Below are 27,119 nucleotides of genomic sequence, written 5' to 3' on the forward strand. Positions count from 1 at the left end.
AACTACTAGCAAAAGAGACCTGGAGGTTCACTGGATGTTTCTGATTTTATATTTCCTCACCAACACGCTGCTCTCTGAGAGCAAGTGTCAAAAAGGATTATCAGAATGCGAGTCACACAAGTCAACTGGCTGAAGAAGTTTAGCAAACGGTCAGGGGCACCCTGGACGGACACCTGACTCAGCTGCAGCATTATCCATGGGGGACGGAGGGCAGGCTTGACTGACAGCAAACTGCCAGGCAACCTGGAAGTCACATCCTCGCTGTGACTTGCCACAGAGAACATGAGTTAATAGGAATAACGGTAATGGTAATGGCAGCCAATGTCCTCACGCTCTTGCTCTGTGCCAGGCACTGTTTTGAGGGTTTTATCCTACAAGGCAGGTGTTAACACCATCACCCCTATTTTACAGGTGGAGAAAGTGAGGCAGTAAATGGAAGTAATAAGCCTCAGATCACAAAGCAAACAAACAGGAAAGCCTGTACTCTTAGCTATTCTGGACTTGCTTTATTAGGAAGTGACCTGAAACTAAAAAAAAATTCCAGGGACCCCTGGGTGGCTCAGTTAAGTAAGCATCTGCCGTTGGCTCAGGTCATAATCCCAGGGTTCTGAGATTGAGTCCCACATTGGGCTCCTTGCCTAGCAGGGACCCTGGTTCTGGCTCTGCCTGCTGTTCTCCCTGCTCATGCTCTCTCTCTCTCTCTGACAAATAAATAAATACAATCTTGAAAAAAAAAAAAAGGGAAAAAAAAAACAGATTTCTGAAATGTTTTCTTCTGTTTTCAGAAAGTTCCAAAACAAGCTAAAGAATCTGTTCTTGTTTCATTCTACTATCTCGATTACCCAAGTTGTTTATGGACTCTTTCTTACTCCATGCCAGTTGTTTCGGTTAATTTTCTGATTATTGCAGATCAACAGGAATTAGAAAAGGCGGAGTACTGCAAGCAAAGAGACTCCAGTTCGAGCCCTGGCTTGGCCACAAACTTACTGTGCGAATCTGGTCGAGGCCACAGATTTCTCCTATTTACGAGAAGGGGCCATTCTTGAGTGAAACGGGTCCAGCGTGTGTCAAGTGTCATCTGTGAACTTAAGAGACTCTGCCTGTCGGGAGCAGATGGCTGGGGCCGGTTGCCAGGGGCTCTTTGCTCGGTCCTGGCTCTAGGCTGTCATGGCGGCCCGCTCAGCCCCGCCCTCCGTGTCTTGGCAGCTCACCAGCCCAAGATGTCAAAGAGACATGCTTGAGTTGGCTGGCACCCAGTGTGATATTTAGGAAGAAGAAAATAAAAGCGTAGGGATGATCACATTCTCTTAAGTAATCTTAAACGAGAGCATGCCACCCTCCTCACTTCCTCTGAAAGCACGTCTCATGTTTGCAGAGAGAATGACAACACAAATATCTTGGCCCATCATACTTCCCGAAGTGATGCGTGGGCTGGGAGTTCCTCACAAGATCCCCCATTTGAAAGGAACCAGCTTGGCTTCAGTGCCTGCTGGCCATGGTCTGTGTACGTCAGAGCCCTGAAATTATAGTGAGATTGTTATTTTAAGGTCTTAGACAGCAGAAGCAAACAGTAGAAGGTCCTCGTTCGCCATATGCAGGCGGTGACCCCACTGTTGAGGGGAAATAAGATGTAGATATTTCAACAAACACTATTTTTAAGATGTGTAGTCACTTTTGTCTTTCCGGTCTACCAGGCAAATCCATGGAGACCAGAAAAAAAGTTTAATAAACAATTTTGTAACTTTCCACCACCATCCCCCACCCTGCCCCCAATTTGTTTCCCTGAATTACATATTCATTTGCATATTCAACACTACTTATCAAGGGCCTATCAGGCATCAGGAACTGAAAAAGACAAATTCCCATTCTCCGTTAGAAGATTTGAGAGACATTTTAGGAGGCCTAAGAACTTCGGTAGTTCTGTTTTGTAAATATCCAAGAATTTGTCACTTTCGAAACGACCGAGGGATGTACATGAAACGCTAACAAGTTATTAAGTAGAGCTGAAAACCGACTTGTTCCTTGCTCCTCTAAGAATGTCCACTCTGGCCTTTATCTGTCTCCCCCCTTCGCATGCTACGGGGCCTTCAAATAGCATTCTTTAAAAGGCAGCTTTACGGCTTTGGAGGAAGAAGCCAAGTTCACAGCCAGTTTTGCCACTGCTGTGGAAAACAGCGTGCACATGCAAGCCAGCTGAAGTCATACAAACTGCAGGGATCAGGGCTTTGGGGGCCTCCACCACCACTGTCAAATCACAATTGGAAACAGCTTTTCCAAAGTACAGCATGAGAAATCGGGAATTCCTGTTCACGGCTCCCCAACCCACTGGGTTTTTAATCAGGCCTGGTACGACCCATTAGAGATTAGAAATATGAACACAGTGCTGAAACCAAACAAGAGTATCTTCTGGGCTCCGAGTTTTGTTCAGCCTGGCTCCCTTCCAGCCTGTAATTATTGTCACTCACCAGTGATTAAGGGCATAGTTTCCGGCTAGGGAGACCCGCGCTCCAGGAAGCTCGACCCAGGGCTGGCAAGCTCCCCATGTGCAAAGGGTCTAACTGCTCCATTTTTTAACCTTATCGTACTCCCTTCAACTTTGTCAGTCACTCGGAGGTAAAATAACTTTTGCAGAGGTCATGAGAAAACTATTCAGAATATTAATAAACTAGAACCATTCAATGAAAGCGTTTCTTCTTGGCACTCTTTTTTGAATTTGGTTTGAGATTAATCCAGATGTAGCCCAACTCCCTGTACCTCTGTATAGATCTAGAAGCTAGGAGATGGTAGAAAACCCAGAGGTCAGTTATCACGATGTCCATTTCATCAGAACATGAACTTCCCAGGTAAATTACCACCGTACCTGTTACCTACAAGTCATTCCCTCTGATGATACCGTGTTGTGTTATACGTGGATGGTAACCTTGGAAAACAGGCCCACTGTAACTTCCACCTTGAAAGATGCTTAATTAAAACTTCCTCAGGGGGTGCCTGGGTGGCTCAGTGGGTTGAAGCCTCTGCTTTCGGCTCAGGTCATGAGCCCAGGGTCCTGGGATCAAGCCCTGCATCGGGCTCTCCGCTCAGCAGAGAGCCTGCTTTCCTTCCTCTCTCTCTGCCTGCCTCTCTGCCTATTTGTGATCTCTGTCGGTCAAATAAATTGAAAAAAACTTCCTCGGAAGTATGATTTTCTGACAAGGAACTATGATTTTCTTTTCCTTGCCTTCAAGGCTCAAGTCAAATTCCTTCCATTTGATAATGTTCCCTGGCCGGCCCTTGAGTCAACGGGTTTCTGTCTCCCACAGCAAGTTTATGGGATATCGCTTTAGCACACTATAGGAAGTCGCTAGTAGGTGAATAATCCCCTCAGATGCCGGGTCGTTTCCCCAAAGGCAGTGAATTATGTCTTACTCATTTCTGAAGCCCTCCCCACCCTTGTTCTGGAATTAAAACCCAGGACAGAATTAAAAACAAACAAACAGAAAGCTCCTATTGTCTGAAATGTATTATTAGTTTGTTATTATTTAGAGAAGAAGATGCTTTCAGGAAAAAAGGCATAATCAAATGACAGACAATATTTCAGATGGTAGGAGAAGGGTTGGGGTGAGTATCACGTGCAAACTGGATGCTCAGTAAAGATAAATGTAAGGCTCTGAAGTATTACTCAGTAATCACTTATAATCACCATAAAGCTTGTCCCAAACCAGAGCAAATCTAGGCTCATTAGGACATCCTTTAAAAAGCAACAATCAGGATGCCTGGGTGGCTCAGTCAGTTAAGCCTCTGCCTTCTGTTCAGGTCATGATACCAGGGTCCTGGGATCTAGCCCTGCATCTGGCTCCCTGCTCGGTGGGAAGCCTGCTTCTCCCTCTCCCTCTGCCCCAGCTCTCTCTCATGCACTCTCTCGCTCTAATAAATAAATAAAATCTATTTTTTTAAAAAAGCAACACTTTTTGGACCAAAGCTTTATAAAAATGACTGGTCCTCTAACAAAAGCAATTTCTTAAAAGCACTGTAGAGACCCACCTAAAAAAAAAAAAAAGCTACCTTTTAGATACGTTTTTATCAATCATGATCAAATCAAGAGGAAGAAAAGGAATTCTGGTTAACTCCAAAATAACTAACGCATTCCGTCGTCAGGGCATCACCTTCAATCTGGCAACAAAGTCCACTTGCTGAGAGCAGTGAGGCTCAGACAGACCTTACCTTCATGAATAAACATCTTCTGAGCATCTTTAGGATGAAGTAGCACCAGTACAGGTGAAGGGCTTGTAGGACCAGGAGCTGGAGGTTGAGGAAGATGTATGAGAAGAAAGGCTCCAGGTAGTGCAGAGGCAGAATCAATGTGCAGTATAAAATCCTAAAAAACAAAAAAACAAACAAACAAAAAAACTAGACCAAAGGATTTCATTACACAGTACTAGCAACTTTTCAGTGAGAAAACAAATACTTTTCCTCCCAAGGCATTTAACATTTATTTCATTTCTAACCATGCCCAGGAAATTCTCAAGGGAAAACAATATGATAATATTACCTTTTATATCATTATTGGCAAGCTACAAAAAATAAAAAAAATACAGTCTGCCTCTGGGGAGAAAAGTTAAAGCAAATGGAATTTTTATGGTCAGGCTGCCTGCACTCTAGTCTCTGTACCTGGGTTTCCTCTCTGCAAGCAGAAGAGCCTACACGACCCTACTCGGCTTCCCCGGGGGTTTATAGAATAAATAGGATAATGCATGTTTACGTAGGGTTATAATTGCCCTTATGACACAAACTCGTGTATTGGGCAGCAAAGTGAATGGTGAATTTTGCCAAAGTAAATTTTCCAATAAAAGAGGCTTTTAAAGTAGCAAAAATTCTATTATTACTTCCAGTTTCTAAAGCGAACTGCATGCTTTATGTATTTCGTGAACAGACTCACGGACATCATTCTGAGCTGCCCTTGATCACCCAGAACGCACAGTGGCTTCAGCTACGACTGCTGTAGGAAGGGTTTACCTGTTCCGTTCCCAGACCTCATACACTACCATGGTCTTAGACTTGCTGGATTGGTTTGCTTATAGGTATATTATTCTAACTATAAAAATAATCTATTCATACAAAAATAGGAAAAAGAAGAAAAACAAATAGAGTTGCCCATAATACCATCAGTCTAAACAAATTATATTGGAACTTTTGTGTATTATCTTCCAGTTTTTCCCATACATATTTTACTTTTTACATGAACATATGGTAAAACTGACTCTTTTTGGTGTCGTATGAATTATAATACATAAAGAGATCTGTATCTCTCCTAAAAATACGTTCTTTAAGTTTTTAAGTTCCTTTTCCTTTTCGCCTTTTTTCCATTACCACACGATTTTATACCACAGAAACACGCTAGGCATGTAATTTTGTACCCCGCTTTTATGACTCAAAAATATGATACATAGAGCTTTCCAGGTTAATGGATATACCAACATATCAGGGATCAGTAAACAGTTTTGTAAAGGGGCAGATAGTAAATATTTTAGGCCTCTGGGTCATTTGGTTTCTGTTGTAAATACTCTTGTCACCACAGTGTGAGAGCAGTTACAGAATTATACCAATTAATGGGTGTGGCCATGTGGCAATAAAACTTTATTAACAAAAACAGAGGGCTGGATTTGGCCTGTGAGCTGGAGTTTGCCAACCCCTACTACCCCTGCACAGAAATATACTTACAGATATCATTATTTATTTAACTAATCCCTTTTTGGGTAGGTATTGTTTTCCAAATTTTCATAGTGTTATAGAGAATATTGTAAGAATTACTTGTAAAGACATTTTGATAGAACTATTTGATTATTTTCTTAAAATAGCTAAAATCTTTAATTAAAAAGTATACTCATTTTACATTTTAGAATACATTGCTAGACTGCTTTCCAGCAAGACCACAACAATTTACTGTCTTACACTAGTGTATGAGATTACCTGCTTCCTTCGATCTTGACTAACATTGTACTTTGTCAGCCTCTATCTAAAAGAGCATCATGCTGTTTATATTTACATTTTTATTTATTGTGAAGTGAATATATGTGTTTATATACTTGTGTTTTCTTTGGTAATTTTGATTTATACTTTTGTGAACTGCTTCTTCATGGTATTTGCCCATTTTTCTATCAGGGTACTTACTTTTTCCATTGATTCATGAGTGCTTTCTACATATCAAGGGCAACAACATTATTTTTAAATCCTATTAAATATCACCACATGGTCTATTTCTTTCAACCTTGTTAATGATTTTTGTGGGAAACTAACTTCTAAAATATTCTTGTAACCAAATTTATCTTTTTTTTTTTTGCCTTTCTTGTTTGCCTTGATGGTATGCTTTAAAGGGCCCTTCTTATCTCTATCACCACAAAATATATTTCTCCACATTTTCTTAATATACTGGCTCTTTCACTTAAAATCCTGGTTCTGTGTAGCCTTGATCCAATTCTCCATGCATTTTCTCAACTGTAAAATGGAAGCAACGAGTATCCATTCAATCCATTCAACAAGTGTTCCCTGAGCACCTACCAAAGTGCTACCTGGCACTTTATAGGAGACAGGACTAGGGCAATGAATAAAACTGACCCAAATCCCTGAAGCGGTGAGGCTCACATTCCAGTGCCTGCATTCACAGGGATTTCAGGAAATAATGTGCATCGTAAAGCCTCTTTGCCATTCTCGTTGCTGGATCTGTAAGCAATTGCTGTGCCTTACTCTGTACGCTCTCAGCCTACAATGGCCTTCCCCGTTTCAGCTGAGATTGTCTTCACCCACCAAAGCATGGGCGCCTCTACAACAAAGCTCTCCGTGCTCTTCTGATCACCTCTCGATGTGTACCAATTCCTCTAGGCTCCCCCACTACCAAGTCCTTGAGAGAATGTGGCCTGATTCAACCTGCCCTGCGGTCACAGTTGCTCGTACAAGATCACTCTTCCCTTGCTGGCACGCTTTCCGAAGGCAGTGGCCATGACATCCTCTTCTCTGTCTCCTCCCTTCCCCTCTTCCTGGGCCTTCCTCCTTACTGGATCCCCATTAGGAATTTGTCGATGTCAAAAATAACAAAGGAGGGACACCCAGGTGACTGAGTGGATTAAGCCCCTGCCTTCAGCTCAGGTCATGATCTCAGGGTCCTGGGCTGGAGTCCCCCATCGGGCTCTTTGCTCGGCAGGGAGCCTGCTTGCCCCTCTCTCTCTGCCTACCTCTCTGCCTACTTGTGATCTCTGTCTGTCAAATAAATAAATAAAATCTTTTTTAAAAAATAACAAAGGAAATGATTCAAAAGCATCTCCTTTATATATTCTACCAGAGAATGTGAATAATGTCTTAACTATGTAATTACTCATTGTGATCCAAACAAAGAAAAAACAAAACAAAACAAAACAAAAAAAAAAACAGAGGGTGGGGTATAGTTGACCTGAGAGTTCTCTTTTCTTCAAGTTCAAGGGAAGACACAGAAAAGAAGGTCCTGGTTGGAAGGGACCACATGTATGAGGCCCTCAGGTGGGAGGCATTGTAGAAAAGTCAAGGGCTAGGATGAGACCAGTGCAGCTGAAGGGAGAGGAGTGGCAGGGAGGGGTGGTGTAAGATGCAGGTGCGGAGGTGAATGGACGCGTCCCCTGTTGGCTTTGCAAGATATGGCATTGGGAAGATTTGCTAGTTTTAGAAAGGGGAGTGATATACCCGGCCCAGACTCATCAGAGCAGCCTTCTGGGGCTGAGGCCACTTTTCTTGCCTCATAACCTACACCCAAGTCACTAAGCCTCCTGGACCTTGGACAAGGTGGAAGTCGCCCTGCCCCGTGACTGGGAGGCTCCAGGGAAACACACAGCCAGCTTTGCACAGTGTAGCATCCTAGAAATGGAAGAGACCACCATTAAAATACAGATGCCTCCAGAGAGAGCCAGCTACTGCCCCCAGGGGAGAGGAAAGGCATGGGCTCTGGGGCTGGCTAGCTGAGGATCCCGGCTCCCTTGCGGTCGGCAGCAAGTGACATAAGCTCTCTGGGCATCCGTTTCTTCTGTGAAATGAAAACACCACCACTCCCCTCATCAAACTGTTGTGTGGGCTTAATGATTTGTTAACTGGGAAGAGCTTCACATCCAGGAAGCACTGGGAAAATGGTAGTTCTAGCCATGGCCGTGACTCCTGCTCTGACGACGCCTTTTCCACCCACCCCTTCCTACTGTGGAGAGTTGGCATTCCCACTACAGGGAGAGCAACACCCAGGGGACTGGGCAGCTGAACGGGCTGGAGTTTCTGCTTCGGGAAAGGAAGGGGAGGCCACTCCGGAGAGGGAGTGGGGACGCTGTGCTGGCTGGAACATTCTGTGCAGGAGGACAGAGGGGACCAAATGGAGAGGAGCTCTGAAGGGGGTGGCCGCTGTGGCCCCAGGGTCAGTGGGTCTGGGGGCTGTCGTTACTCGGTCAGGACCTTTTTCTATCAGTCTATGTCCTCAGTAAAGGATGGTCCAGTCTCAATCTCAACTCTTCTCTTCTTTTGCTAAAAGAAGAGTGGGAAGGAGAGAAAAACCAACCCCTCTGTCTTACTCAATTTTGTCCCAGACATGTGTGTCACATGTGTAAGCACACGCATGAACACACAAACACATGTTTCCCTTCCTGGTCATGTGGAATTTCTCTTTCCACAGAGGATGCTCAGAAACTCCGTGCTCCTGGATTCCTGAAACCACTCTGCTCTGTCCACTGGCCTTTAATCTGTCCGAAAGGTTGCACTACGCCCGTGACCCTGGATTGTGAACGTCAGACTTTTCCCTCTTTGGTTTGCTTTCCCACCTTCCCTCTAGCAATTACTGGAGTTTCCGTGGTTTGGAAAAAAAAAATCACATGGTTGGTTTAAACAGTAGTTGGATTTGCTGGGCTAGATAAGGCAGCCACCAAAAGTTGTGTTTTCCTAATGAAAACTGGAAGGTGAAGGTCCTTTTCTCTCGCTAATTACAGGGGTGCGCATTCAGCCATCTCAGGATAACAAAGACTGGTTCTACTGGTGAGTAATTGCCTACCGTATATGTCAGGGATGCCTTACATTTCAAAGTGACTGTGTAGTGAAGGAAATTTAATAAATACTTAGGGAAGACAAATTATGTCTGCTTTAAGTCGTCCGATTTACTAATTGAATTTGAATGTATCTGTTCTGTGTTTCAAATACCCTGTTTCTAGTCTTTCCTAAGTTGCTGTGTGATCCTGGAAATATCTTAACTCCCTACCTGGAATATAAGTAGGGGTGTCTACATGCTTCCACAACAGTGATGACCTGAAGGAGAAAGCAACTGTTCCAGGTGAATGAGAACTGAAGGCAAAATATGATCCTGGGCCAGATCCAGTAGGAGGGGGTAAAAACATATTGGATCAATGGACAATACTGTGATTCGTAAAAGGATCTCCTTGTTCTTAGGAAAGACGCAGCGAAGAATTTAAGACTAAGCGGACATGATGCTTGCAACTTGCAAATGATTCAGAAAACACATGTAGATACATATATGCTCGTGCGCATGTGCGCGTGCGCGTGCGCATGCGTGTGTGTGTGTGTGTGTGTGTGTTGAGACAGAATGAGAAGGATGAGAGAAGGAGAACAGAAAAGAGAAAGCAAACAGGGCACAATGCCAACTAGTAAATCTGGGTAAACACAATACATTAAAATTCTTGGTAATATACTTGAAAGTATCCTATATATTTGAAATTATTTCTAAATAAATAAGTGAAAAAAGGAGTTTGGCTAAATTCTGGGTAACGTCCGTTATCCTAAAGTATGACAATACGAAGAAGGGTGATGGTTGGACCTGTCCTTTACACATCTATGAGCTGCAGAAGTAACGAGCACGTGGGTGTGGGGAAGGAGTTCCCGTGAGGGCACACTGTCAAGGAGACATTGAACAAACCCAGGTGGTGAAGTTCATTGTCTCTTACACAAGGTGTGCAACTGGAAAGTCTAGTTCAGAGATACACATCTGCGGTAGTGGCTCCAGGGAGGGGCCCCAGCTTCAACAGGGCCACTCTCACATTGCACGAGCCCTTCCTTTCCTCTGGTGGCTGTGAGTCGGGCACAGCACCATCCCAGGAGGGCCTAGAAACCCACCAGGGCACCATGACACCCAGGCTCTGCCCTTGACTTATTCAGAACCCAGGCTCCAGGCTTTATGAGGATGGGAAAGGTCCCCCGGGTCCTTACTCTTGTCTTCCCTCGGCTGAGCATCCACTAAGAGCACTGCTGTACTCTTCTAGCTTTGGCTTATCTTTTCTTGAAACTGCCCTCTCTCTGATAGCCATTCCAAGTACTTCTAGGGCCACACGACCCACAGAATTCCTTTTCACCTGAGGCTTTCCGTGGGACTGTTTTCCTCTGCCATTGAGAGACAGATCCTTGAAAGCTGAAGCCTGAAGTCCAGCGAACCAATGGTGGGGACTCCATAAAGTTACCACAAGCATATGTACCCTTGCAGTTCTTTACCTGAAGATTATTCACCTTTGGAAAATTTTTTTGAACATCCGAAACACAGGTCAATGTTAATAATCTTCAAATATATAGGTAGGGTGGTTGATAAAAGGATCTCTTCTGCTGCCCTTATGAACTCCTCCCGCAAGGTAGGAACTGTGTCTCATTGATCCAGTGTATTCCCCACAACCTCTACGTGTGATGAGTTCAAGAAACGAACCAGCGAGCCAGTACCTCCCCCCGTAAACTTCCGTTGAGACGGAGTGCTCCTTTCCTTCAGTGGATTAGCCTGGACTAAATTGTTATCTGCCCTTGTGGTTTATGGAGGAAAGTGTCAAGAATCAGAGAAATTGTTTACCTGAACTTAGGAAGGTCTTTCTAGCCTAGTGATTCCCCAGCAGTATTTGTATGATATTCAAATAGACAGATACATCCAATAATTCAAAAGCAGAGAAGCCATCATTTTTAAACAACAATTGCGGGCACCTGGGTGGCTCAGTTGGTCAAGTGTCTGCCTTTGGCTCAGGTCGTGATCCTGGGGTCTTGGGATCAAGTCCCACATCAAGCTCCCTTCTCAGGGGGGATCTGCTTCTCAATCTGCCCCTCCCCCTGCTCATGCACTCTCCTCTCTCTCCCCCCCTCTTGCAAAAATAAATTAATAAATCTTAGAAAAAAACAAAACAACACTTGGGAATACCCTTAAAAATTATAAGCCTGAGATTTAAATGCTTTTGAATAAAAATACAAACAAATGAGGTAACTAAGCAATCAGATTAAAGTAATTTGGCCCAGGCCGATTGGAATTCCTGCCTGATGTTGAGAGGAACCATGTTATAAAAAACCATGTAATTACCACATGCTGACACTGATTGAGTGAGAACTGGCTAAATAAGATTCCTGGGGGGTAAAAAAAAAAAAAAAATCAGGAGAGAAGAGGAGACAGAGCTGTACCCACACAAAAGAAGCTCATCGGAGGAAAGCAAACAGTTTGAGACTGGGGAAAACCAAGGGAAAGGGAAGTGTAATGTACGGGCTCTGTTTCTTTCTCCCACAGTTTCCAGATAAATTTAAGATGGGTCAGTGTTCTCCCCACTGGACCCTTTGTCTACTACAAAATGTGTAACGAAAGCCGTTGTGAGGAACAGAGCAAGTGGTGGGCTGCCGGCCTCCCGTGGCGCCTCGGAAATGTCTGGATCCATGAAATAGGTCTATCATCTGCACATCGTTTGGGCCATAGTAAATCCCCCCCCCAAACTGAACTAATAAAATATCCTTGAAAAATGAATCTACGCTTACACATTTTAGACAGATGGTTGGAGCCAGGCTAACAACAAGGAACTGACTTTTCCTCTTTGGCACCGCAAGATGATTGTGTAACACGTTCAAGCGGATGGGAATGCTATGTAAGCCAGGGTAACACACCACAATGGATTCTTTCAAAAACCATCGAGAATCAATCTCTCAAACTTCCAATAGCTTGGTGAGGCTTTCCTCAGCCTTCCAAACAAGGAGGACCCGTCAATGTCAGTGTGGAAAAATTTTTACCAGCAAAAAAATTTTTTACAGTTGGGTCTGTTAATACTGGTTTATTTGCCATCCAACTCCCTGAAGACAGCAAACAGTGGTATTGGCTGCCCTCTGCAGTGGGCTGGTGAATTCAGTGAACTATCAAGATCAAGAAAATGCCAAATGCATGCAACTAATTCTTCTTGAAATCCAGAAATGCTGGCAAGAGAACGGCTCCTTAAATCTAGGATTTTTAAAGTCGAGGGTGTGTGGGAAAGTAACACACCACCTCCACAATCACTCAACCCCCGTATGATGTTTGGTTGTTTTCTGGGCAAGAGGAAGCTTGCTTGTTGATTTAAGACATCATGGGAATGTCTGAGGTTAACGTCCTTCATTGCTGAATCAGAAGCCAACCACAGCGGCAAGACTGCAAAGCTTCTCAGACCGTTCCCTGGGACTGGAAGCTTCCATGGTGTATGTTTTTAAAATATGCCCACGAATTCTTTGAAATTATTCCCGTGGAGAAATGGAGTCTAATTTTCCTTCCCTCAAATATGAGCTCACCTTAGTCATCTGGATCCAGTGAAGAAAATGAGGTTGGAAGTAGCATGATGTGACTTCTGCAGGTGGCTTATGAAAGGACACACAGCGTCCTGCCTAGCTCTCTTCTGGACTGCTCACCCTTGAAATCCAGCTGCCATGCTACGAGCTAATCAGGCCATGTGATGGGATTCTAGCTGACAGGCCCAGCTGAGGTCTCAACCAGCCATCAGCATCAACCAGTTGACTTTTTACGTGTTACTTTAACCATGTGGTGTGAGGAAGTCTTCCAGAAAATTCCCAACTCTGGCCACATCTGACTGTAACCACAACAGAGACCCTAAGTGAAAACCACCACCTCGCTGGAGCCAGTCAACTCCGCAAACCATGAGCCATAGTAATAATCAATAAATGTTGTTATTTTAAGAGAGAGGTCTTCAAACTAAGGCCTGGTGATAAAATCAAGCCTGCGACCAGTTTTTCTCTGGCCTGTGAGCTCAGCTGGGTTTGGTACATTTTTAAAGGGTTGTAAATGAAATGAAACAAAGCAAGCAATAGTATGTGACAGCGACCATATGCAGCCCTTAAAGCTGAAAACAGCTCTTCTATGGCCTTTTACAAAAAAAATCCCCTTGTTCAACACTGTCTTAAGCCATCAAATTTTTAGATAGTTTACTATGTAGTAACAGATAAACCAGAAAATATGGTACTTCTGGAACATAAGAAGAGACCACTGGTGGGCAAATGCTGGATTTATGGCATCATAAAAGTCACGCTGAAAAGCCATAATTCAACTATTACCTGAAAGTCAACACTATCAGTATCCGCTATCACACAATATTACAAGTTCACAAACACATGCGCTCAACCAAAGCAAAAGTGAGGGCAATGTGATTCATCAACCAAGGAGAATATTATAAATGTTGTGTCTCATATTTGATTCTAGATTAAATTTCAAATTCTTAGAGACTTATTAATAACTTTAATAAACGTAGCTAGCATTTGCTAATCCTTACTATGTTCTGGACACAATTCTGAACTGTTTCATATGTATTACTTCATTTAAGCCTGTGACAACAATTACTTCCATTTTACAGATGAGGAAACTGAGACCCAGGGAAATGACCTAACATGTCCAAGATTATACAGGTCATAAGTGTGGAGCCAGGATTTGAATCTAGGCCTGACTAGCATCCATGAACTTAACTACCACACTATGCTGCTCCTCTCTAGAAAATGTCTAAGTAAGACACTGGTCTTGGTTTAAGCACGTAGCTGGCTTCCATAGGGAAGTCTGGCCAGACTTCCCTGCAGGCTAGTCAAGGGTGCCGTTCACTCACTAGGAATCAGGTCTGGAATCTACATTCCCCTGGGTCCCAGAGGACCCAGGATCGTCAGCAACACCAACCCCACTTTTCTGTTGAGAGGATATGAAACTATTAGACCAGCCCCAAATAATGGGTCATTATAAATTCTTTCTTCCAAACTATCAAAGACTTCCTCACACTTCTTCATTTCCTGTCAATCAACATATGGAAAATTATGCTTGCTAAAGGGATGACTGTCAGAGGAGACACAATATCGGTTCTTCACTGCCAGCCCTTGGCTAAACAAAATCAAAAGGCTGATCAAGAGCCAATTAATATGGAAAGGATATCCAGACCATTGTTAAGACCAGTCAGTGATCATGGAAAATGAAATCAGTATCGGTTTTCTCATCTGTGAAGCAGGAGTGATAAGACCTTATCTCTATGATTTGTTGTATAGACCGGAGCCAAAATATACAAAGGGCCTCATCCAGTGTCTGGCATTCAATTAATGGTGGCTATATTTATTATATTTTGTTTAACATCGAACATGTCTCTCTTTCAAAGAGCTGGTGATTGACCAATGACAGTTCAGTGAATAAAGGGAAAAGCTGTTAAACACGAAGAAAGATCCACATTCATGAAACGAGACAGAGAGTAAGAATTGCTGTTTACCCATTGGGCTGCACATTTTTGACCTCCCTTTATCATAAGCCTTTTCCACATTGGAAGGTGTTGTTTTAATTATTCATAGAAATGCCCCCCTCCCTTTATTTTCTCCAACTGAACTTGGCACAAACAACCCGGCATCAATGTAGGAAAGAGACTTCAACAATGTACCAAGGCCACCTCAGCATGGTGACCAAAGGTACGGCCCAGCCCCTTGTCTACTCACCAGAAGGGAAAGATAATGAGGCGGCTGATGAAAAATATGGTAGAGAAGATGAGAAACAGGGTGTTACAGGTTTGCTTCCATCCGGCATAAGAAAACATCTTAGCAGACTGAAAACAAAAAAAGCAATTGCATTCAGATAAAGTGATGTTAGAATAAAATTCTTAAATTAAATATTTATAAAAGATACGATGTCCAGGATTTGGTTCAAAGTGGTCTCTGTGTGGGGGGTAGGGGAGAGGGATGGATGGGGAAACGGACAAAACAAGGCTGGCCACACTGACCACTGGTAACACTGGAGGAAAGGCCCACTGGGTCCATTATGCTCTTCTCTTTGCTGCTTGTTTGAAATTTTCCATAATAGAATGTTAAAAAAAAAAAAAGATATGTTTAAATGACTGTAATATTACTCCTGTCCTTCACAAGCCCTACAAGTTAGCCCAGTGAATGTTAGCATGCATTTCATTGGGGCGCTGATTTATTTTCTCCACTTAACTGATTGGAGAGCTGGATTAGAGAAAGGTTGAAATATGAGTGAAGATCTGGGCTGGGCTGGGCTGCACACATTGCAATCAAGGCAGCTGACAAAAGGGGCAGAGTGAGGGGGCCACCCTGGGGGCTGTGTCCTAGTTGAAACGAAGTTGCAAGCACTGGATTTTTCCCCACTTATTTTATGCTAGTCTACACTATTCATATGGTCTGCATTGAGTAAAAGGAATTACAGAAAGTGTTTAATGTGGTAGTAGCAGGTTAATGGATGAGAATTCTCTCTGGCATTATCTAGTGGAGCCCAAGGCTACATGGGAAGGTATCTGGACTCGGGGGTGGTGGGAGGTAGATAGGAGTTGCTGAGTGTAGGTCATCCCTCCAGAAGCGTGGCTCAGGTCTGCATGGTTTCAGGACTAAAACTGGTCTGGTAGCTCAAAGCCACTCTAAACCAAGAGAGGCAGCATACTTATACTTCAGGAAGGGTTTTCATGACGTTTTCCATACTCTGCCATATTTACCATGGGGTAAGGATATGATCAGATTGTGGAGAGGCAGGGGGCCCAGAAGGCAACAGATTCAAATGCTGCGACGGAAGGCTAGTCTGCCAAGTGGGTGGGAGATGGGTATGGGGATCTGGGCCAGAAGTTCAGGGTGCTTGGAATGGAGTGTGGGAGTTGTTTGAAGAGTCAGAGGCTGGGCTAGGGTGGCTAGCTAGATGTGCACAGGCAGGAAGGGAGAGCACTTGTGAAGGCAAAGTAGCATTCCTTGGGGTAAATACACACACAGAATATTCCCAGCTGTGCAATGATGGAGATCGACAGTCACTCTGGTCCTTTGCTAAGCGTGAGTCAGGATACTGTTCAAGCATTGGGCCCTGCATACAAACTTGAACATGGGGGAAACAAGAGGATCAGGAGGAGGCATGAAGAACACAGAGGTTCCTTCTAAGTCAGAGTTCTAGATGTTAAGGCTGTTTTTCCTTTCCAAGAAAAGGCTAAAAGATGACTCACACCAACTGTCTTGAGGAATATGAAAGATTAATAGTCACCATCTTTAGGAGGGTCTCAACAGGGCCAAAAGTTGTTCAATGTCTGGGTTCAATGAGCACTTGCCCGAGAAGACAACCAGAAAAGCCAACTACTCGAGGAAGTTGTGGACCAGGCATCCTTGGAGGATATCAGAAATCGGCCCCCGTGCCACCACTTCGTGGTGCCTCTTCCCAGATGGTGGAAGGTGCTGGCCTTGCTCATTGAATCTCAGGTTAGATCGTGGTTTGTGAATCAGGAATGATTCATGATCATTAACAACATGAGGCCGTTCTCATAGTTTATCTCCGAAGGGCCCTCTGAGTTTGAAATTTCATTTTCCTTCTGTTTGCTTTTTTTTTTTTTTTCACCTAAGAAGCTCAGAACATTTTCCAACAGTAATGAGCTAAATCTCACGATATACCCTACGGAGCAGATATGACTTCTCATATTACCGCCGAGGACAGAAAACAAAGCATTAAGTGATTTGCCCCAGTCACCTAGGGAGTCATAGCATGTCAGGGATGGGTCGGGGAGAGTGGGCAGGGACAACCCAGAGCTTATTCCCAGTCTCCACATCTAACTCCTTTTTAACAACACAATGAAGCTTTTTTTTTTTTTTTTTTTTTTTTTTTTTTTTTTTTTTTTACAGTGGATACACACCAAAGGCTAGAGTGCTTAAAATCAACAGAGTAGCATCAAGTTCTTAAGTCATGGCCAATGTGGTCTTAATTACAGGCAGGGTTACCGAGATACAATCAGAGGCAGAGGTAATTATAACAGATATGGCTACATTGAGATCACAACACATGGGAAAACTGGCACAATCCTTCTTCTGCTAAGCCATTTGCTGCCCTGAATAATCTTTGCCTTTGGAATGGGATTTACGTGTCTAATGCCAATTACACAGAAGAAACAAAATTCTGTATACATTTAATATTTTAACAGTAGCCAGTGGCTTTGAAATGGCTTCAAATGACTTCTGGTTACATCTATAACAGGGTTTAGCAAACTTCCATCCAGCCAATGGGCTAAAGGTAGTCACTCCATAAGGATGGGTTTCACATTTTTAAAGGGGTATGAGAAAAGAAAAAGCAAACAGTCAGAAAAGAAGATGATATGGCAAGAGATTCTACAGTGCCCACAGAATTGATTTACTATCTGGCCCTTCACCAGAAAGTTTGGTGAACCCTGATCTAGAAGAACAAGATGCTATCAAATTGAATTTCTCCCATACCAACTTACATTCAGCTATTAACCCTTCAAGAGGCAATCCTGCACACGAGATGGGCAAGCATTATTTTCCTTGGCTTCATTATAAGTGAAGGTATTTAGAGGACAAACTTATGGCTCTGGGAAATGTGGCCCTAAGTATAGCAGGAGAGCTGGTGAGCAAGAGGGCTGCTGGATCACTGCCTCGGGGCAAACAGGAACCAATACATAACCCAGACAAGTAGAGAAAACAATCCTAATTTGCTTTGTTACTCCTGTTGTGTGTTGCTTGGGATGAGGGAGACTCTTGTTTTAATGTCCCCTGCTCCAAAACATTCCTCCCTTAGGAAATAAATGCCACTTGAAGAAACATCAGCCCTCGTTCTTTAAAACTGGAGGAGGATCCCTGTCTGGCCAGTGTGACCCTTCAATGGGTATTTGGCTTTGGCTTAAGTCAATATATGGTACTATCCAACATTAAGAATCCATAAAGCCACAAATCCACATTTTCCTTTTAAACGATTAGAGCTCATTCCTTCCTCAAGTTATCTCACCTTACTTCCTGAGCTAGTATCTGCAGGCAACGTGTACAGGTGGAACCCCATGGGTTAACCTCTCTCAAGTACCGTGGAGAAGACTGGGGACTAAACACTAAAAGCTTTCATTTCTCTAAGCTTGAAGCACCCGAGGACCCAGAGACAACCTCAGACTTTGGGTGTTTTCAGGACAGGGAGGCTTGCTAAATCACTCCCAGACCATTCTCCCAGGGAGGAGTTCCAGAAACCCAAGACATGGTACTGTTATTAATTTTTTAATGGCAAACGTTTACCTCCAGCCAAATGTCCGCCACATCATGCACAATCATCACGAGGGTCCCACTGCGAATATAATTAGCGCACCAAGAGAAGCTCATCAAACTAAGAGCAGCCAGGTGGTGGATGACATGAGCTAGAAAATCCTACAAAAGGAGAGGAAAATAGAAGCTATTAGGCAAATGCAGTTATTTCCTAATCACTGGAAGTGTTAACAACAATAACAATAATAATAATAATATTTTTCAAAAAACAACTTTTAAAATTAACCTATAATGTATTATTTGCTTCAGGGGTACAGGTCTGTGAATCATCAGTCTTACACAGTTCACAGCACTCACCATAGCACATACCATCCCCAAAGTCCATCACCCAGCCACCCTCTCCCTACTGCCCCACCCCCAAGCAGCCGTCAGTTTGTTTCCTGAGATTAAGGGTCTCTTATGGTTTGTCTCCCTCCCCAGTCCCATCTTGTTTCATTTTTTCCCTCTCTTCCCCCCACAACCCCCTCCCCTGCCTCTCAAATTCCTCATATCAAAGAGATCATATGATAATTGTCTTTCTCTGATTGACTTACTTCACTGAGCATAATACCCTCTAGTTCCAACCATGTCGTGGCAAATGGCAAGATTTGTAACCAACTTACATCTGAATGTTTTGAAATTTGTAAAATGCTTTCACTTTGATTCTTAAACACAATCCTTGTGAGGGGACTAACACATGTTATCCTCACTGATGAAGTCACTTACATTTGGGACAGTGTTGAATAGTTGTCATCGAAGTCCTAACATCTGCTGTTCTTTCCACTGACCCACAATGGATATACATAGACACACACACACATGCATGCATACACACACCATATACATACACACACATTCCTGTGTATATTTACATTTATCCTTTATTCTCTAATTCCAAAAAGGGAAAAAGACAGATATACAATATATTAAAATTTTACAACCATTAAAGTAAGAGTTACCACATAGGAAACACGTAACAAATGAAAGGACAATACTACCAACCCTGGGCTAAAAGAAGCTACCACAGTCAAGGATAAAAACCTAAACATTTTCTGCAAACAACATATACAAACGGCGGGCAAGTACACAAAGGCACTCAACCCTCATTAGTCATCAGGAAAATGTAAATCAAAACCACCATGAGATACGGCTTCATCCCCACCACGATAGCTATAATAAAAATGATGAACTCTAACAAGTATTGGCAAGGACGTGGAAAGACTAGAATGCTTGTATGGTGCTGGGAGGAATGTAAAATGGTGCAGCACTTTTGGCAGTTTCACAAAAGGTTAAATAGAGAATTATCATATAAGCCAGCAATTCTACTGGAAGAAATAAAAATAATGTCCATGCAAAATATGTCCATGCAAAAACTTGAATATGAATGTTCATATTCCATTATTCCCAAGAGACAACAAAGAAAACATCCCAAATAGCCGTCAAGTAGTAAAAAGGTAAAATAAAATGCAATCTATCTATACCATGGGCAGTTATTTAGCAAATAAAGGGAATGAGGACTGATACATGCTTCCACATGAATGAACCTTGAAGACATTATGTTAACTGAAAGTACCAGACACAAAAAACCCATATATTATGATTCAGCTTATTTATATGAAATATACAGTATTGGCAAATCCATAGAGATGGAAAGTAGGTCAGTGGGTTGCCTAGAGCAAGAGAAGTTAGGAGAAATGGGGAATGACTGCAAAAAGGGACAGGATATCTTTGGGGGGGGTGACAAAAATATTCTAAAAATGACTGTGGCTGTAACTGGACATACTCAAAACCAATGAATTACGCACTATCAATGACTGCCTTGTACAGTGTGCAGAGACCTCTAGAAGGATGTTTAAGAAAAAAACTTAAAGATTTCAGTTTCCTTGTAGCTGAAGTAAAAGAGTAAACATGATACTACTAATAATGGTCTAACTTCCTGAGCACTTACTGTACACCAGGAAGTGCTTTGTATGGGTTAATTTTCACAATAACTAGAGAAGATGGAAACTATTTTTAGCTCCATTTTACACCATCATTTTACAAATCAAGTTTAGGGAGTCTGGTCAGCTAGCCTGAGATGTTAGTGAATGGTGAACCCAGAGTTTCAAACCTGGGCATTCTGACTCCAGAGTCCATGCTTTACCCACCTTCCAAAAATTTTTGTCTCTGAAGATATGTATTTACAAAATATATGACGTCTATTTATATTTAATTTTTAAAAAGGTACCCAATGCCCTTGTTAGTAAAGAGAAACCAACTACTGTAAACTCAGATGGGGGAGAAAGACAGGATCAATATAACATTGATCCACCTTAGTATATCTTTGAAGACCTTTTAAAAGGGGATTATTTTTAATTCTCTCCCTTGAAAAAAATGACTCAAACAATTAAATTTTGATGTATTCTTTGCCCAGGCTAAAATTAATGGCGGTTCATCTACAGCTATGATTAAGTTTTATGGAAAAGGAGATTATTTTTATCAGACTTTTACATATTATATTCTTATACTTACATTCTTTCTTTTTTTAAGATTTTATTTATTTATTTGACAGACAGAGATCACAAGTAGGCAGAGATGGGGAAGCAGGCTCCCTGCTGAACAGAGAGCCCAATGTGGGGCTTGCTGGGATCATGACCCGAGCCGAAGACAGAGGCTTAACCCACTGAGCCACCCAGGTGCCCCTCTTATACGTACATTCTTTATTTTAAGATCTCTTCACTACAGTGAATTGAGCCCTTTAGGTGATAGATGGGGCATACCATCACACACCCAAACATTTAACCAAGCTGACTTGGTCTGAGATTATCTCCTTAATACTGAGTTCAACTTAACTTTATCACACAAATTTTTCCACAAACTGACTTTGTAAATAGAGTGTAGCATTTGGAGGTATATGCCAAGAGTATTTATTATTTGATCTGAGTTTCTAACATACATGATAAAATCTTGTGATTGCATTGAGAATCTAATAAAGGATTTTCTGTAGCAGCAAACGGTTCCTAAAATGCCTCATTTTGTTAACTCAGAGGATACATTTTTTTTAGCATGCCTGTGACTCAATTTTTCTACATTTAAAGTAAAGCCAAGCATGCCCAAAGTTTCCTCCCAAAAATCTTGGATGAATTAAGGACAACATGTATTTGAAGTCTTTGAACACATCAAAAAATTACATAAGGTGGTTTGTAATCAAGTAAAGGATGTGGCTGCAGAATTAAAACTACTAACACCTGTACTGCAGAACAGCAATTGTCTAAACCCAAAGGACAAAACAGACCACATAAAGGAGAATTCTCTTTTTGCTGAACAAGAGTGGAGCTTCCAAGGGTCTAGAATGCTTTACTGCAAATACTTACTGAGGGTCCAAAGCATGAGCAGATTTGCACCATTCTATAAAATACAAAAAGGCTAGGAATTGAAACTAAATACACCTAACAATACAGTGTAAAGATTAGGATTGGGGACGGGAGGGTTGACAATTTCTGAAAAAGTAGATAAATCAGCTTTGTAAATAATATATTTACCTAGAGGCACCTGGGTGGCTCAGTTGGTTAAGCATCTGACTCTTGGTTTAAGCTCAGGTCATGATCTCAGGGTCCTGGGATCGAGCCCCATATCTGGCTCTGCGCTCAGCACAGTCTGCTTAGGATTCTCTTTCCCTCTCCCCCTGCAGCACCCCCCACCCTGCTTGCTCTCTCCTGAGCACCCCCTGCAATAAACAAAATCTTAAAAACAAACAATAAAAGATACTTACCTTCCTCTTAACATCAGAGCCAAGGCTAAATATCAGAGACCAATAAAAGCTCATCTCCAAAATGTAGTACCAGTACTGGGACGGCAGCAAGGGCTAAGGACAATGACAGCATTCACTACTTTAGTATTACTGTATCAATGACTCATTTTAACGCATTAAACTTTTGTTTATACCTATTTATGTTCCACAGAATTCCCCAAAATGGTGATGCATTAAGATTTCGATTTCTGAGGGACATCTGGGGGGCACAGCCGGTTAAGAGTCCAATTCTTAGTTTTAGCTCAGGTGATGATGTCAAGATCATGAAATGGAGCCCCTCCTCAGGGTCCAGGCTCAGCACAGAGTCTGTTTAGGTTTCTCTCTCCTTCTGCCCCTCCCTCTCTCTGTCTCTCTCTTTCTCCCTCACTTAAATAAACAAAGTTTAAAAAAGATTTCAACTTCTGAGAAGGAATCAAAGATAATATTTCAAGGCATTTTATTTCTGAAAGGGTAGACAAGAATTCCAAAATCAAGTTAAGGGTTTTGTTTGAAAGTTCATAAAGCTACAACACGTATCAGAAGGGACTTACCTGCCTGGGATAGCCATTCCACACCTCCCACAGGTCATATACCCAAGGTTTCTGAAAAAACAAGGGACGAAGCGAGAAAAAAATTAGTTTGTCAGCATCAAAGGCTGATTTCAGCAGAAAATATAAGCTCTTTCTGATGTCACTATTGTTCCTGCTGCACCTCTCCCTGTCGGTATTTATACATGTCCCCATATAACATGCCTCGGATACTCACGACTTCTAGTGAATCTGGGACCACACAGTGCTGTCTTGCACGGGAAATTATTCAGTCAGGGCTCCTGGGTGGCTCAGTCAGTTGAGCATCTGCCTTCAGCTCAGGTCATGGCCCTGGGGTCCTGGGATCGAGCCGCACATTGGACTCCCTGATCAATGAGGAGCTGACTTCTCCCTCTCCCTCTGCCTCCCCTGGTTCCTTCTCTCTCTCTCTCTCTCTCTCTCTCACTTTCTTTCTCTCAAATAAACAAAATATTTTTAAAAATCTTTTTTTTTAAAAAGGAAATATTCAACTTACTATGCAGTTTATACATCACTTAATGAGGTAATCGTTTAGTAACTCTTTAAACAGACAATGCAAAGGTCATATGGTAAGGGAAGATTTCTGATAAGTGAGTACCGAGTCTTGACGGAACAGGTGGTATTTTGTAAGGGCCTGGATGGGATTCGGCAGGTGGAGGTAGAGGTGGGAGGGACAAGACATTTCTGGCCGAGGGGTAAAATGGGCTAAAATCCAAAAGTGAGATACACCAGGTATGTTCAGTGGATTGTCAGGAGCCAGGGTCATTGGCACAGGGGTCATGTGAGTGGAAATAGGGAGAGATTAGGTTTCAGACTTATCTTTGCAAATTCAATACTTAACAAGGCTTTGAAAGGCAGACTGAGGGGTTATGACTTCTCTAGACATTGACATGATTTTAAAAGCATGAAAGCTGGTTAACTTATTGAGAACCTTATTTCATGAGGAATTCACAGGCAATGATTTTTATAATTAAAGACAAATTCCCATCAAAGAATATCAGAGAGACAACTTACATCGTAAAGAAAGACAATTCCAGCAACAGTAATCATTAAGTAAAATGCAAATCTCCAGCTGCCAAAAGAAAGAAAGATCTGGTAAAGGTGATTGACATTTGAGGAGAAATACGTTTGGAACGACGGTGTCTGGAAAGAATGCACGGGCGAATCTAATCTGATATCCTGACTCTGCCTCTTGTCTGACGGCTGTAACTATAGGGAAATCACTTAACCTTGGGAAGTCTTCACGTCTTCACATATAAAATGGGAATGACAAAACTTACCTCAAAATGTAAAAAGAATCGAGGCTAATTAGTGGAAAGTATTGATCACAGTGCCTGGTATGAAGCAAGCATTAACTAGTGGGGACAACTATTACTCCTGTTTATATTATGCCTGACACACAATAGACCCAGTTCCTGGTACACAATGGACAACGTTTTGACATTAGTATTAATCTAATCCTTTATTTTATCCCCACTTAAGTCCCAGTGAAAAGGTTTCCATGTGGCCAGACTTTAGTCTTGTCTCTGAAAAGCAGACTTCAAAGAAAAAAAAAAAAAGGCAATTTTCTCACGTATGGAGAAAGACCTATAAAAGATCCTGGTTCAAACAAACGAACTGTAAAGAAAACTGTGAGTTAATCAAGAATATTTAATATTATTAAAGGTTTTTTTTAGAAGATTTTTTTATTTGAGAGAGAGAGAGAGAGGGACAAGCACGGAGCCCAACATCAGGCTCCATCTCACAGCCCTGAGAGCACAACCAGAGCTGAAACCAAGAGTCTGCCCACTTAACCAACTGAGCCACCCAGGCACCAGTTATTAAAGATTTTTTTTAGAGTATCATATTGGTATTTCAATTTTGTTTAAAATAGAGTCCTTACTTCTTAGAGATACATACCAAAATATTTACAGTGAAATCATACAATGGCTGATATCTGTGTCAAAAGTAATTTTTGGTAATACTGCGATGAAGGTGGTCAAAAGGAACACACTCTGGGTTACAGGGTAAATAAGTCCCGGGATGTAATGTACAGAGTGATGACTAGAGTTGAACTGCTGTATGGCATGTTTAAAAGATGCTAAGTGAATAGATCCTCAAGTTCTCATCCCAAGGAGAAGACAACACTTTTTTCCCTTTTGTACGCTAACTAAATTCACTGTGGCGATCATTTCACAATATACAGAAGTCGAACCATCATGCTGTACACCTTAAACTTACACAGCGACTATGTCAACTTTATCACAATATAAGTGGCAGAAAAAAATTTATCCACAGAAACAGGGGGGGACACAGATGACACAGGATTGCCATCAACTGGTGATAATTAAACACGATGACGGGTACATAGCACACAGAGCTCCTTATACCAGTCTTTCTGCTTTTGTGGATGTTTATAAGTTTGCACAATAAAGTTGCAAAAAAAAAAGGTATGGCTATTTTATTTCATGATTGCTGAACCAATAATAATATTAAAAATAATATTTGTTGGGGTGCGTGGGTGTCTCAGTGGGTTAAGTGTCTGCCTTTGGCTCAGGTCACGATCCCAGGGTCCTGGGATAAAGCCTGGAGTCCAGCTCCCTGCTCAGTCTGCTTCTCCCTCTCCCTTTGCCCCTCTCCCCGCTCGTGCCCTCTCTCAAATAAAATCTTAAAATAATAATAATAATAATAATAATAATAATAATGTTTGTTCCTTATTCTTGCATAATGCTTTAGAGCATTTTCTTCAATATGCCTGAAAGCTAAGTAAGAAAGAGGAAGGCAGACATAGATCCCTTTTTAAAAAAAAAAAAAAAGAGTTAACATATAAATTGAAAGTTTGTGTATCTTAATTGTGAAGTCAAAATTCAAGTAGTTTTGTCGAATTTTCTATTAGGTTGCTTTTCTTCTTGTAGTTGAGTTATAATCATTCTTTTTTCTGGATACAAGTCCTTTGTCAAATATACCTATTGGGACATTTTTTCCCATTCTATGTTTTCTCTTTTTGTTTTCTTCTTTTTTTCCTTTAAAAAAAAATTTTTTTTTCTGTGTTTGAAAATTCATTGTTTAGGCACCACACCCAGTGCTCCATGCAATACGTGCCCTCCTTAATACCCACCACCAGGCTCACCCAACCCCATTTTGTAGATGGACTGTCAGGCTCATCAAAGGCAAAACCAGTTCCCCAGCTCCCACACCTAAGCAGGTAACACAGCTGAGGCTGAGGGCAGGTCTCTGGACTCCGAAGCCAGTGGTTCTTCCTGAACATTGTCCTGCCTATAGGCCGGATGATCATCTTTCTTCCTGGCTTGTTTTGATAGAAAAAAAGTAGGATCCCAGTCTTCAGAAATCTGAACCATAAAAATACCCAAAGAACATTTGATAAGTAGAGCCGGCTGAGACCTGCCCATCCTTGTTATGTTCATAGCCCATCCGGCAAAGGCCCACACTTAGACTCAAAGAGCATATCCTTGGCTCCCTAGACTCAAAGAGCATATCGCGGCCAAACAGGAACAGAAAAAGTAGGATCGGACCTGCCGGCCCCAGAGGAAGCCGTGAGTCTAGGTGGCACATCTTGAATTGTTCTTTTCTCCGATATTTGCTGATCTCTTTACTCTGTGCCAGGTGCTGTGCTCATCCCGTGGGTGTTGTCACATGTTTATCTTCACAACAGGTTTCTGGACTAGGAACAGTAGATAAGGTGGTGACCACAGAGGGACACAGAGGTTGGGAGAGATCATGTAATGATCCCCGAGGCTGTGCAGGGGACATTGGATGTGAATGCCAAACCCAAGCGTCGCACTTTCCTTAACTGGTCCTGGTAGGCTCCATTATGCTCCATTATGCTCCATTATGCTCCCCCTCTCCCGGGGGTTCTCAAAGTGTGTGCCAGGGATTCCTGGCGTCAAAATATTTCCATAACATGACTACCATGTTATTGCCATTTTCACTCATCCCCTCACAGGAACAGTGATTTCCAGAGGCTCAGTACAGGAGATACCAGCATCACTCTAAGAGTTGATATGATGTGCGTTTGTGTATTCTTTTTTTTTTTTAAGATTTTATTTATTTATTTGACAGAGATCACAAGCAGTCAGAGAGGTAGGCAGAGAGAGAGAGGAAGCAGGCTCCTCACTGAGCAGAGAAGCCCAATGCAGGGCTCGATCCCAGTACCCTGGGACCATGACCGGAGCCAAAGACAGAGGTTTTAACCCTCTGAGCCACCCAGGTGCCCCATCGTTTGTGTATTCTTATGTTTTATAAATGTCTCTACCTTCATTTCTAGTATTGGTAGCCATAACATACACAAACAAGTGCTCTTTGGGGTCCTTCAGGGTTTTTCAGAGGACAAATAGGGTTCTAAAACCAAAAAGTTTGAGAACCGCTGCACTTCCCTAATTGTGAGATGAATGATAAAGTACTTGTTGATGTTGTTTTACCTGTTTCAGATGAAAAAGGTAGTAAAACTGTCCTCCCCTCCTTTTTTTTCCAGGAAAGGCTAAGAAAAACGAAATTAGAAGTAAAAAAATTTCTTGGAAAAA

At 42.2% G+C, this 27,119-nt stretch overlaps 1 protein-coding gene across 2 annotated transcripts in view; it reads right to left on the reverse strand.

The window, feature by feature from the left end:
* CERS3 (ceramide synthase 3) overlaps positions 1-27,119 on the reverse strand; it is a 106,885-nt gene that overhangs the window by 24,475 nt on the left and 55,291 nt on the right. For both annotated transcript variants that reach the window (XM_004759830.1, XM_045070704.1), the window contains exons 6-11: positions 23,614-23,671; positions 22,585-22,635; positions 22,016-22,108; positions 18,259-18,387; positions 14,707-14,813; positions 4,201-4,354 (exon numbers count right to left, since the gene is read on the reverse strand). In XM_004759830.1, the coding sequence (XP_004759887.1) occupies positions 4,201-4,354; positions 14,707-14,813; positions 18,259-18,387; positions 22,016-22,108; positions 22,585-22,635; positions 23,614-23,671 (592 nt within the window). The remainder of the gene's footprint in view (positions 1-4,200; positions 4,355-14,706; positions 14,814-18,258; positions 18,388-22,015; positions 22,109-22,584; positions 22,636-23,613; positions 23,672-27,119) is intronic.

The sequence above is a fragment of the Mustela putorius genome, unplaced genomic scaffold, assembly GCF_011764305.1.
Source record: "Mustela putorius furo isolate JIRA1106 unplaced genomic scaffold, ASM1176430v1.1 tig00003972_pilon_pilon_pilon, whole genome shotgun sequence".
NCBI lineage: Eukaryota > Metazoa > Chordata > Mammalia > Carnivora > Mustelidae > Mustela > Mustela putorius.